The sequence below is a fragment of the Cyprinodon variegatus genome, unplaced genomic scaffold (genome assembly GCF_000732505.1).
Source record: "Cyprinodon variegatus isolate N-32 unplaced genomic scaffold, C_variegatus-1.0 Scaffold231, whole genome shotgun sequence".
In the NCBI taxonomy this organism is placed as follows: Eukaryota; Metazoa; Chordata; class Actinopteri; order Cyprinodontiformes; family Cyprinodontidae; genus Cyprinodon; species Cyprinodon variegatus.
In genome coordinates, this window is record NW_015150684.1 from 964,857 (window position 1) to 978,790 (window position 13,934).

The window sequence follows — 13,934 nt, forward strand, 5'->3', positions numbered from 1 at the left end:
TATATATATATATATATATACATATATATATATATATTAATATATATTATAATATTGGGAAAAATATTTCATTTAGAAACCTTGCCTGTTCTAATGTTCATTTATTGTTAGGTTGTGTGCTGACAGTGTTTCCAGCCAGGCTGGACTAATTGTTGTTCCAGCATAGATATTGACATTCCTTTGAATAGATCTTGGGGCATGTGTGTCCTACACCTACAAGCTGGCTGCATAAGCATTCTATGAAAAGAATAAGGCCATTAATTGATTTTGTCACCCATTGCAGGCAAAAAAAAAATAAATAAATAAATTAACTCCATCCTGTCTTTTACTCCCATTCTCTCAAAAGATGGGAAAGCAATCTAAAAATGACCCCCCTCTAGACATTTAATGTCGTTCTTCATCAATTTTCTATAACCACTGCTATTGCAGCCAAGTCCAATTTCAGCTGCCTTATGGCCAATGAAATCTCTGACAAATTGCCGGACCTTTCTGCAACTTTTGCTTCCGAGTCTTACGTGTGGGAGATATGAAACCTGAGGATCGAAGAACAGTGTAAGAGATGAGTTTGTGGGAAACCGGGTGACAAAATACAGACAGACAGAGAAAGGACCTAATATTGACAGAGTAGCAACCCTAAAATATAGACACTCAAAGGAAGGTTGGTATTTAAAAAACAAACAAAAAAAAACAACAACGTAGATAAATAATGTGCACGAAAAAATGCATTGTAATTAAAAGTGGTTAGAGCAAAAGGAGATGCTGTTTTTCTACTTTTGTATGGGATTCTTTATTTCACTTCATCAACAGAGTTTTAAATAAGTGCTGATATATTTCTTGAGTAATTTTCTAGAAATCCCCCACCAATACAAAACTGTCACCACAGCTGCAGGATTATTCAGGACAATTTTAGCCATTTGGCCTAAATCATACAAACAAGAAACGACACTGATCAGATTCATAATTCACTGTTTCCAAATGCTTGGCAGCTGATTTATGGCTGCTATTATGCAAATGCAAAATCTTGAGCTGTTTAGATCTGTGGCCGAGGAAGTATGTTTTATTTACTGTTTTAGTGAATCTTATTAACTGGAATCGGTTTCTGGGGTTGAAAAGGATGGTAGCAGACATAAAAAGGAAGCACTGAATGAGATACATAATTCATGTCTCATTTTAAAGATGTTCCTCATTAGCTTCAGTCTAATCCTTCATCATAAGAAATGTTAAGACTCCACACAGAAAGATTGATACATTTAAGCGTTTGATTTTAAAATATAGTACTATTTTGTATTTCATGAAAACATGGGGTGAACTTGTGGCATCTATTCCAACATGATTTCTTAGCAGTAATGTTCGGTCAAACAACCCAGTAGCCAATTAAATAGAATACTGAATCTTTTTAACATAATTCTCCAGTCCTTTTGCCCAGTAAGACATCTTCATGTGGGGTCAGTCTATAGATTATTGCCCACATCATTATGTATCTATAAAACAGCCACAGCAAAATTTAACTCACACAGTTGTGTGGTATTTTTTAAAAGAAGCTGCAGAGACCTTTCTGTGAGAATCAATAAAACTCCCTTAAATGAAGTTTGTCACTTATAGAACAAACCATGATCAATTTAACTTAAAATCCCTATTTTTCAGGAATTAAATCCCTGTCACAACGCATCTACAAATAAACTTCTGTTGACTTTATAAAAAAAAAAAAATGTAATGTACATCCATGTTTTTTGCTTCTCATCCATTCAATGATCCTGGTGGCACATTAGCACTATTATTGAATTATACCAGACTTCAAATAGCATTTACTACCACTGTATTATAAGTCAAGTAATGAAGATGTTACAAGCGGAGTACAGTAGTTGCTCCTATCTAAGGGGACATTGAAAGACACTTATCGGGTAAAAACAAAACAACAACACTAAAGATTACTAGAAGAACTGAACCAGTTAAAATTCAAACAAGGATTAATGCCATCACTTGTCCTTTATTTTGTAGTATGGGGTCATCTAAGTCAAGCTATGGCTCAAATGTGTGGTTTAACACTGCAACTCATAGCTTTAGCCTTTTTAGTCTTCATCAAAGTCTTTAGAAAAACAACTTGCAAACTAGTGTTAATCTGTGACACTTAGATCACTTGGATACTCATAAAGCAAGATTAATATTGTTTATTCTCTTCTAAAGCTCTACTGTAGAAATTCATAGCTCTTTAGCCTGCTATGTTTTTGTTGTCAAGTGTATATTACTGATAAAGATACACTGCTGGATGGTGTATCTATCTAAAACTAATAGTTGTGTATAATACTTTTACATCTCATTAAGATATTTTTCGTTCACACCATTTAGCTTTTCAAAGAACAACTACGGTAGGTTAAAAAAAGCAAAACAGGCACAAAAACTTAGATAGTTCTTTTTGGAGAACAACAGAGATTCTATGCCCAACCCTAGGGAGAGAAATATTATTAACATAACATTTAATGTTTAATTGAAATGTAAACTAAATAGAATTGTTTCAAATCCTGATCATCAAAATTCCTGACAACGTCTCTGGCCCTGCTGGGTGTTTTGAAAATGAGCACTATGGATTTCTAGAGCGACAGTAATCATCAGGAGGTTCCCACTGTGGTTGTTACTTTAATTTGTAGTTACAGGACAGGCCTCTCTCCAACCAGTCTATGCAGACAACAAAAATCAATGAGAGCTTTCACTCTACACTCCATGCCCCTTCTCCTTTTCCAAAATTAGTTTGAAGTCATGTTAGTCTGTCTTTGTCGATAAAGATCTAGAGAAAGTATGTGATACTGGGGGAAAGATATAGACTATTTCGTCTGTAAAACTATTCATGAATTTGAAAAGCGTTTGCTGCAGCTGAGGATTGAATACTTGTGTTAGTTGGAATTGGAACAGCTATTAGTCATAGTTATTATCATGAAAGGTACTGAATGATAATGGAGAGACCTCAACAATGGAGATTCACTTCATTTGAGTGATATCTGATTAAAGTCAAATCATATGAGTTTTTGAACATAGCATTAAAAGTTTGTTTCAAATATTCAAGATTGCTTGAAATAGCAACTGCAAGGAAAATACCAAATATGTTAATCAAAGTCAAAAATATTATAATAAATACATTTTTAAAACAGGAAAATAGATCCCAACATATGAAAATATATTTTAAACTTGCATGTTTCTAACAAATGAACAACTGTTGCTATATGGGATGGGGAGTCACCTTCAATCCAAAAGTTGTGGTTGAGTTTCCCCCTTTTCAAATGTGTCCCTGGACATGGCCTTAGCTTTAAGTTGGCCAACAATCTGTGCACCGATGTGCATCCACTAAGGATGCCACTTATTGATTAATTAAAATGGACACTAACTGTGATATACTGTAGCTCTCCCTTTTCAGTGCAATCCAATAATCATTACTGGGAGAGATGCTGTTAGCAGTGCTTTTAAACAGGTGGTTCTGGTTGCTCTCAAGAGGAATGTTAAAACGTGGGTGTCTGAAGTAAACTAACCGAGAAAAGCCTTCTTCTACCATGCTAATTGCTAGCAGGTCATTTTCTATGAAGTTACAAATGTTTTTCTTTATACCCTTCACTTTTCTATCAATACATTCTGGCCCTCCTTGACAAGTTGATGCTGCTTTGCCATGCAGCAAAAATGGCACCTAGGTAGGCCATAACCTAAGGAGTTCACTGAGTGTTTATATTTACAAGCAGAACCACATAGAGTATATTCTGCATCCTTATCGTCTGAAATCTTGCATATTTTGGACAAGACTGTCAATCAGTTCATGCTTCTGTTTTAGCATGCCTCTGCTCTCCTGCAGACTAAACAGCTGCACCCTCAAATGATGGGAAAATATCTATCTAATGATACTGTAATTCTGAGCTAATTTTTCTGTTTGTGCCCCTAGTATCCAAATTTGTGAACATTTTAAGGTCAACCTGCCTAAATTATAAAGCTCTTTAAATTGCTATGACCAGAAAAGTTCTATACGAATTTAGTCTATTTTCCATACATATCCCCAGCAGATGGTTTTAAATCCAGCTGCTTTGAAATATTGCATAATAATTATTGTCCTTGTTGGATCTTTAATTTGTTGTATTTTAAATTTTTCTTAATATTTCTCCTCAATATTCTAATAAAGAACCCTCATTCGGAGCTTTGGTAAAAAAAAACTAAATTGAAAAATCAGTCAATGCACTCAAATTAAGATGTTAAATCTTATTTTATGCATGCATTCCCCTTAAGGCTGTTCTGCATAAAACTGTCTCTTCTTTTTGAAGCCTCCTCCAATTTCTGTGGCTTTGACATAGCCTTAGGCCAAGTGAATTTGTTAAAATTCAACTAAGTGATGAACCAAAATGTCTGACTACACTGGCCTTATTGAAGGAATCTCTTTTGATACTTCCTCCATAATGGTTCAATTTGTTGGAGTTTATTTATTTCCATCTATTAGAGTTTTAGAGCCCATCATGATTTGCAGGTGTTAGGTGATTTCAGGTTATTAAAAATCATGCAATCATTACAGGTCTTTGGATTAGGACTGGCTTATAAAAACACATAAATGCAAAATAGTGTGTCTGATTTTAATTTAAAAGAATAATCAGCGAAAAAAAGCAATTATATGGTGTGTGTAAACTAGAAAGAAATGTATATAGTTAAACCCAAATGGAAGATACACTTTAGTGTTTTTATATTTCTTACTTTAAATGTTTTGGTTTTTTTTGTTTGTTTTTTTTTTTTAAGTGGATAAGATTATCAGTTTCATGTTTGTAAGGTGAATATTTATTTAGCTGTTTCTTTTTATGACATAAAGTTCCTTTTATTCTATTTATCTTGTTTGGTGCGTTTGTGCATTTGAATGTAGCAAACCTAATACATAAGTAGATTGGGCCTGTGACCATAGTTAGATTTTAAAAGTGAATGAACCTTACCCAGTTGTTTTAGAAAAGGACAGGTCCTCGGGTGTCCAATAAGCGTTACGCTAATAGGTTTGCTTTTCATGTTCATTAATTATACCTCTTTCTAAAGACACTTCACTAACTAGTGTTTGCTCTTCAACTCTTCTAATTACAGCTTTTTGTTAAGTTTTCATTATTCAAAAGGCAGCCTTTTTTTCTCAATCAGATGAATTTAGTCAAATTAACACCCCCGGAAGCACAGAGAACCATGCTCTTATTCTTCAAACAGTTAATCACATAGATCTACTTTTTTTTCTTCAGGATAGTCAAAACAAGATATAGTGCTTTAAAAACTGCCTGATTGTCTTCGCAGGTTGCTGTACTGTATATCTTCTGCTACAGTGTGTATTTTAAAGTCTGTCTTGACTTGAGATGTCAATCTTTGCTCTGAGCAGAAAATTGATAAGCAGCACTAATATATAGGAAGTAAAAACTGCAAAAAAAAAAAACATCAGCAAATATTTTTGAATCAGAATTGGATATACACTGAGAAAGACTGCAGATGTTATAATGGATAATGGTATAAGAAAATAGATATTTACAAGATATGGCAAACCAATGAGGTTTCTGAAAAAATAAAATAGCTATAGGTCACTTGCACTACTGCTGGGCTTACTGTAGATAGACAACTTTTAATAAAATGCTGCTGATTTAAAGCATTGTTCCACAACGTGGACTTAATTGTATTTTGAGTAATTATATCAGGATCTGACCAGATAATTTATTTTAAACGAATATGTTTGATTTTTGGGGGGGAAAAAAAGAATAGTAAATGAGATTTTAGAAGTGTTCATATTGTAAGAAGCCTTAAGACTATATACATATATTCTTTTTTGTGAATTTGTGCTATATGGGGAACATTCTTTACCTTTTATCCACAAGCACTGTTGGAACACTAGCTTACCGGTACTGATCTCGTATGGAGCACACAACACACAAGCTGTCGTGCATCAGAGAATGTGGAGTTGCTATAAAATGGTGTTGCCATGGCAGTCCATACATCATATTTTAGAGCTATCTTGCATGTAGAGTGTTGGGGCTTTTGTGTCAGTGAAATGCCTTAAAAGTGGGATGTTATATCCACAAAACACTCCACAGGATGAAACTGGTTCTGGACAATGGTTCATTTCTCCATGCAAGCTGCAATTTATTTCGCAATCACTTTGCCTTTTGTGAGTTTGGTGAGTGCTTTAATATTGCTTGCTTGTTATATCTCTGGCAATTGCATCTTTAAGTCGGCTGTATTAGGGTTTTCGTATTTTCATGTTTCAAAACATTTCAGCTTAGTTTATTCAGATTTTTAATGGTTTAGGTTTTATCTTAAACATGTTTACCTTTAATGCAAAGGATGTTTGTTGCATTTCTTGCTCAGCTGATTTCTTGCAACTTTGCTATGTGTCCCCCATAAGTTGTCCTTGTGTCACAGTTATGTGCTTCTGTGTTTCACCTCTCCTATTTTACAGAATTAAGTCATGTATTTCCAAAAAAATAACAACGTTCTATTTGTAGAGATACTGATAAAAGTTCTCAAGAAAGTAAAGGTCATAAAATGTCCTTGAAGCAAACACAAGAACAATAGGAATCAGGGAGATTTTGATTTATTACAGATTATATTATCTATAGGTAATCTGATGACATTCATTTTCTTATCATCCAGCTCTAGTGCAATATAGAGAAAATGCATTTTGATTAAATGAAGAAAACCAAAATTTGGGTTTGGAATTCAAATAATGCATCATCAATAATGTTTTACAGTCGCAGTTACATGACTTAAGCGATGATCCTCAAAAATTTTAAATATTAGTTGCAATATTGGTAAACATTGCTGCAGATAAGAATCTTGCCTGTATGTTTAAACTAATCTAAATTCTTCACTTTTACCTAAAAAATCAATAGTATTGTTTATATCTTGTCTTAAATTAACCTATTTTTCTCTCTTATATGTACAATGTATTTAAATTGCAATACTAGAGCCAGGATACAGGAAATTAAAGTAAAGTGGACTTTATGTTTTAAATGACTCATAATTAATAGAGGAAACAAGCTATTTACATCCATCCATTTTCTGTCACGCTTATTATGCCTGCTAGGGTCACAAGGGTTGCTGGTGGCTATCTCCAGCTGTCAATGGGCGAGAGGCGGGGTACACCCTGAACAGGTCACCAGTCTATTGCAGGGTAACACAGAGACAAACAGGACAAACAACCATTCAGGCACACACTCTCACCCAAGGAGAATTTAGAGAAGCCGGTTAACCTAACAGTCATGTTTTTGGACTGTAGGAGGAAGCCGGAGTACCTGGAGAGAACCCACACATGCACAGGGAGAACATGCAAACCTCAGGCAGAACTTAGATCCTTCTTGCTGCAAGGCAGCAGCACTACCCACTGCTCTACCATGCAGCCCTGATAAGCTATTTACACCTTTTTTTATTTCAGTGTTTGCTTTCTTGTGAAGGCAATGAGAGGTACTTCAGGAAATAATAGGTAGACGTGGTTACTCGCAATTCTTTTCAAAGAGTTGTTTTACCAGACAGCTAAAAAAAAACAAAAAAAAACTATATATATATATATATGTATATATACACTGTGTGTATTACACCTGCAGCAAACCACTTCTGTTCATCTGATCAGGTCAGGTATTAAATGTTTATTATTATCAATATTAAGGAATTTATTACCGCACTTATATCAATCAAAATAAAGCTTGGGTACCACTATGGTTTTCCTAAGGTCTTATTGTCTGTTAGAGATAAGAGCTTTGAAGCTCATGCTGGACCAGAATAAGGCAGGATTATAGAAAACCCTTCTTTGTGTGTTAGATTTTCCTTTTGGCTTTTCAAACAGGGTTTTATGGGTTTGTTGTTCAGCCTTGTGAAAGCTTTCCTCCCTTTTCCTTATATTCTAGTTCTGCTGCGTGAAGAGGTGGCCCAACTCCAGGAGGAGGTGCACCTGCTTCGGCAGATGAAGGACATGTTGAGCAAGGACCTGGAGGAAACCCAAGGAGGCTGCTCGGCTGATGTCCTCTCTGCCACGGAGCTCCGAGTGCAACTGGCCCAGAAAGAGGAGGAACTTAATCGAGCCAAGGAGGCTTTACAAGGTAAGATGTGAAACTAGGAGACATTAAGCTGTGTGTTGAAACAGAAAAATACTGTAACAAATAGTATGAAAGTTTTTTTATGGTAGTTTCCTGTAAAATGGTTTAAACAATTTACACTTTTCCATGCTGATGTCACAAACTTCAATGTGTTTTCTTGGTATTTTATGTATTTAATTGTCTCAGAGTAGTAAGCAATAGGTAAGTGGAAGGAAAGTGAGAACATAGTTTTCAATGGTTTTTGGCAAATAAGCCATTAAATGTAATGTTAGCACCTTCATGATGTGGGTATGCTTGTCTTCAGTGGGGTAGGGTAGATGGAGGCTGAGTAGAGCTGATGAGAAGATCGATGGAACTATAAACAAGGAAAATCACTTGAAAAACCTGTTATAGACACCCAACAAGGGGAACAAAAGACATCCCATGAGAAATGTGGTAAGGGGCTCCCCTATGATGAATTTAGGGAGAAGTTTACAGGTCTGCCAGAAAAGCATTGGACTCTTTGTTCAGAAGTGGAACAGTTAAAAGTGAGATATACTTCAGTTATCTAAAGTTGATAACAGTGAAGACATAAGTGTTTAATTGTGTGTGCATATTGAATACAGGATAATAAGTTGTGGATAAGGCATCTGAAGCTGTGTTCTAGGAAGTTCTCTACTCCCCACTGAAAAAAAAAATTTGAAATTGCCTAGGCTTAAAAGTAGCATTTATAGTTTACGTCAACAATTAAATGATAACAAAATAAACTTGCCTTACCAGCATGAACAGTGTATTGTTGATTCATTTTTTTTAATCTATTTTTTTATAATCATTTTATCACCTTATTTTTTACTGTATCTACTATGCAAATGCAAATTATATTTCTCTCTCTTTTCCTATTGTTTTTTATGCACTGTACAGCACTTTGCTTCTGAAAGTAAAATGTCCCTTGCCTTTCACCAAAACTTCAACCAAAATAGACCCACACACAAAAGTTGTTGATTTTGTATGCCACTGGCAGTTTGTGGTCATAATAAAGAGCTGTTGGAGGTAATGATAATAACAGTTAGTAGAAAATTTGTGATGATGATAATAATTAAAATTTTCAAAGGAAAATACAGCAAACACAATTTAAAAACAAACTAGCACAATGTTTGTGACCACAGTGTCCATAATCAACATGGCTTATGCATTACATTAGCAGAATTTGGAAATTAGCATTTGTTATGTTTCAAAGGTGAATCTGTGGCATGTGAGTGAGAGAGCATACCAGTACCTTGACTCCTTCTTTTTGATGTTCTTTTTCTCTTACCCCCTGGCTCCATCCATATACAGACAGTTTTGTTTCTTATCAAAAGCAAAAAAGTTCTCTCTTTGAATTAATATTTTAACTGGAACAGATCAAACTTTTTGAGTTTCTATCTTTTTCATTTGTTGAGGTTAGTTCTATAGGAAGTAAGTTGTAAAAGCTTAATAATATCATATTTATCATCTCCACCATGACTGCTCTTTTATATATATATATATATATATATATATATATATATATATATATATATATATATATATATATATATATATATAAAACAAGTGCTTCCATTTTTAAAAAGCCATCTTATTGTTGAAGGTGAAGCTGGAAAATCTGGAAGTAATAATTTCTTATTATCACACCCACTTTGGTGCCGTGGGTCAGCACCACCGGTAGAAAAGGTCCTTATCATTATGCTGCCAGACCTAATGCTTACACTCATGTGCGAGTCTGTGTAAATAGAACGGCACAACAAACACATAAGTCAATTCTGGGTTTAACTTTAACAAGATCCATTATCAAATTTTAGGACAAAATATCTAGAAGCCAAATGATCAAGTGTGGATGGCAGGCAACACATTGCCACAACAATTGAATAATCATAGCCATCATAATTTTGTTTGAAGCAAATCAGAAACTTCTCTATGCTTCATGTTTTTCTGTTTTTGTGTTAAGTGATGTGTCTCTGTTGACAATCTAGTTCTGTCACAGTTTAAAGGATTTTTTTGCAAATGGGAATATGGCTCAGAAAAGTAGGGAAAATGACAGGGAATGAGTTTCTGCCAGGCACTGTTCGGTGGATTGCAGGGCTTCAAGCTGAGATGTCATCAGAAAAGCAATGATTCATTCTTTTCAAAGAAAATATCACCCATGAAATGAGGCACAGAGCAAAACTATCACTTGGAATCTCACAAAAGCTCTACATGCTGTCAGGAGATTTTGTTCCGGCAACATTTTTCACTTGACACCTGCAAGATTGCACTCCCTGGGAAATTTGAACTATAAACAAATGCTTATAAATACTTCTCTCTCTCTCATTTCCTTGTTAAAATACTTAAACGGCTCCTGACAGCCCTCATACCATCATTTGAACGATGCAAGCTTTTTAATAAAAGTTAAAGCCTACCAGCCCCTTTAGGCTGAGGCAGTAACCAACCGCTAATAAAAGCTTGATAAAATGGGACTAACTAAGGGTCAAGAAATGTTAAGCATAGTAGATCAGTTAAAATGGGGGTAACAGGAGAACTAGAGGAAATTGGATGTTGGGATGTTTAAGTTTTTTTGTCTTGGGGTCAATTGAAAGGGTATGATCTCATAAAAGAATATCTTCTTGTTGCTGTTATTTTTTTTTGTGAACATGTTTTGCAAGATTTATTTAGTTAGAAAACAGGCCAGTGTATAAGCTGAACCTTGACCAGAGCATGACTCATAGAGAAATATGCATTTAATTTGCATTAAGGTCACAACAGGGAGATAACAGTTTTCCTCGTGAACCAGCCTGAACAGGTGGAGCTGTATCTCAGCTAATGTTTCACTGGTCTATCAAATGTTTGTAAACTGAGGCTATTGATTACCATCCATCCATCCAGTATCTGACACCCTTTATTCCAAGTGGGGTCGCAAGGGGTGCTGGTGTCTATCTCCAGCTGTCAACGGGCGAGAGGCGGGGTACACCCTGGACAGGTCACCAGTCCATCACAGGGCAACACAGAGACAAACAGCCATTCAGACTCACACTCACACCTAAGGAACATTTAGAGAAGCCAATTAACCTAACAGTCATGTTTTTGGACTATGGGAGGAAGCCAGAGTACCTGGAGAGAATACATGCACAAGGAGAACATGCAAACTCCATGCAGATAGGCCCCAGGCCAGGAATCAAACCCAAAACCTTCTTGCTGCAAGGCAGCAGTGCTACCCACTGCACCAATTATCAATGTTTATAAAATAATTGATACATTTAAATTGGAATAAAGTTGTCTTTTCAACTGTTTTTCCATTCAATTAAATACATTTGAAAATTATTGTAATTTCTGGACTGTCCAATCAGTAAATGGTCATAACTTTTTTTTATTTAATGTCAGAAAATATATGTATATTTTTTTTTTTGTGAAGGCCTTGGAGAACATTAGTCAAGAAACAGGATCATGACCCCTAGTAAAGTTTACAAAACAATAACTGGCATCCTGTGAAGATTTCTCAGAACTTTGTTCAGTCCTTCATCCAAATATAAAAAGAAGATGGCATAAATGGTTGCCTACATAGCTGCGTACTAAATCTGGTAAACGTCATCATTAAAATAAGCTATGCCCATGCCAGTTTATGGCCCATGCCAGGTAAATCAGGCAGGTGGACACATCTGTGAAAAAAAACTTCTGTATTACAAGATGATGGCAATGTTGTTTAATTTGTTCAGTGAAATGTTGAAGTATTAAGAGAGGATACATGGGCAATCATGCAGTGCATCTCATCAATCATTGTGCATCTCCTAAAATTGCCACTTCTGGAAGAGGCATTTTCTTTCACTCAAAGTACATAATGAATCTTTTTTTTCTGTAAGTAAACTAATTCTATAAACATTTGACTGGAACCTGAATTTAATTAGATGATATTTTGATCTAAATAAGGGACAGTATCTTTTTCCAAGGCAACCCTATTTGCTGCCTTCAATGCATATTAGACATTGTAGCATGCTGAGGTGCTGGAGAGATTACTGGACTTCAGCCTCTGAAAGGTGCATTAGAAGCTTCTGAACAGAATAGGTTAAACATGGGCGCTGCTCATTTAAAACACCTTGTTAAACCCACACTACAATATGTTAGTTGTTTGACAGAACGGAATAGGGAAATATTTTTGATGTTTGCCTAGATGCAACCTTTGCACTCTTTGTCAGAAGCCTTGTAAAGAACAAAGCAAACATGAAGTAGAAGTTACATTATAATTAAACTTCTTGGCTTCAATGCAAAACTGCATTTCATGTGACTACATTTGCAAATCAGGTAAACAAAAGCATCAAAATACTTAGAGCTGTTGTCATTTTTGATTCTACTAACCATTAAAAGGGATTAAATACACATCCGCACCAGACTTTTTTTTCTATGTCTCATGTTCCTTCCATTTCATAAAGCTGTATTACTTAGTACTGGTACATCTCAGTCATCCAGGTCATAGTCATTTTTAGCTTTTCTGGAATACGGTGAACCATTTAACTTGTTAAGTTTTTCAGGTTCCAGTAATACTCTAGCGCCATTGAGTGCTAGATGTTTTTTTGTTTTTTTTTAAAGGCAGCAACAGCCTTAATTAACTGTATTTTATGCTGGAAGCAGGCTGTGAAGGAGATTAGATGCTCTTTTTCTCCAGTCTTTACCACCACCTCTGTTGTCATAGTTATGAAAACATGCAAATGAAGCATAGAAACAATAGTGAATAAGCATGGAAGTGAGCTGCTAAGGCAAATAAAAATATTGACTCTTAAATTCCCCCAGAGTTGTGTTAAATAAAATGCAAGTTGCAGAGATGACGAAACAACATCTGCAAGCATGTCACAGAACAGACTTCAACTCCTACCTGGTTTCATTGAAGTTATGTGTCAAATTGCTGGATTCAGTTCCACAGTTTGTAAATATGCTTCTTTCTTACTGTCAAAAGAAACAATCCACTCTGATCTGAATCCCAGTTTTGAAGCGTCTTTGAGCCTTAAGTGTATTATATTTACTTTGTTGCACTGCTTTTCTATCGAGAAAGCCTTGGAATGTAACAACTGAGGTGGATTTGAAATCAGACTAATAGATGTTAGGACTGTTTTTTTTAACTGAAGCTTCTTTATAATTTGATGTTGAATTCCACATTAAATAGGATTATAGGTTGCACAGTGGAGGGGTTCTACAGTAGCATGGCTCTAGTATATTTAGATCAGGATCCCTCTGTATTGAGTTCTCTGTATTTTTCCTTCATGAGTGTTGTCCTTGGGTTCTTCAGCACTCTCCTACAGTTGAAAGACATTTATGTTTTTTTGTTGTTTTTTTCATGGTGTGCCTGTGGCCCTTTGTCCACAACACCTATGTTGTTTTTCTGTTCTGTTAACACATCTATATGACAATATCTTAACAAGCCAAACACTTTGATATTGTTTTCAATGATGGTAAAGAAAAAAAACAATCTCCAATTATTACAAAAAAGTTTTGTTTGTCCAGGGTGTTTGTACATTTTTAAGTGATATTGCTTTCAGTATTAAAACAATGACCATGATCTGTTACGGCAGTATGAATGGTCAAGATCCTAAGAAGCAACCCTGCCTTGTTTGTACCTCAAACTTATTTTATAGGTTAGTCCAAATGTCCTCATCATTTCTTTTATTTCAAACAAACAGTGAACAGCCCCTCTCTTGTTCCTTTCCTGCACCCTTTCTGAATAGAAATCCTACCTGCCATTTGTGTTTTGTGCTGTTGCAATTCTATGCTGCCTTTACATGCAAAGGGAAATTGATTCTGCACTCCCAAGCTCTGCTGAGAGACAGAAGCAAATGTAATCCTTGATTATGGCAATATGCACCAATTCTGCATCTGTTATCAGTTTCACTT

At 35.3% G+C, this 13,934-nt stretch overlaps 1 protein-coding gene across 4 annotated transcripts in view; it reads left to right on the forward strand.

Moving 5' to 3' along the window:
• The window catches only part of LOC107088875 (kazrin-like), a 229,573-nt gene that overhangs the window by 191,086 nt on the left and 24,553 nt on the right, over positions 1-13,934 (forward strand). For all 4 annotated transcript variants that reach the window (XR_001481401.1, XM_015381328.1, XM_015381327.1 and 1 more), the window contains exon 5: positions 7,878-8,069. Coding sequence is in view for 3 of the 4 variants with exons in the window: in XM_015381328.1 (XP_015236814.1) it covers positions 7,878-8,069 (192 nt within the window). In the remaining variant the exon portion in view is untranslated. The remainder of the gene's footprint in view (positions 1-7,877; positions 8,070-13,934) is intronic.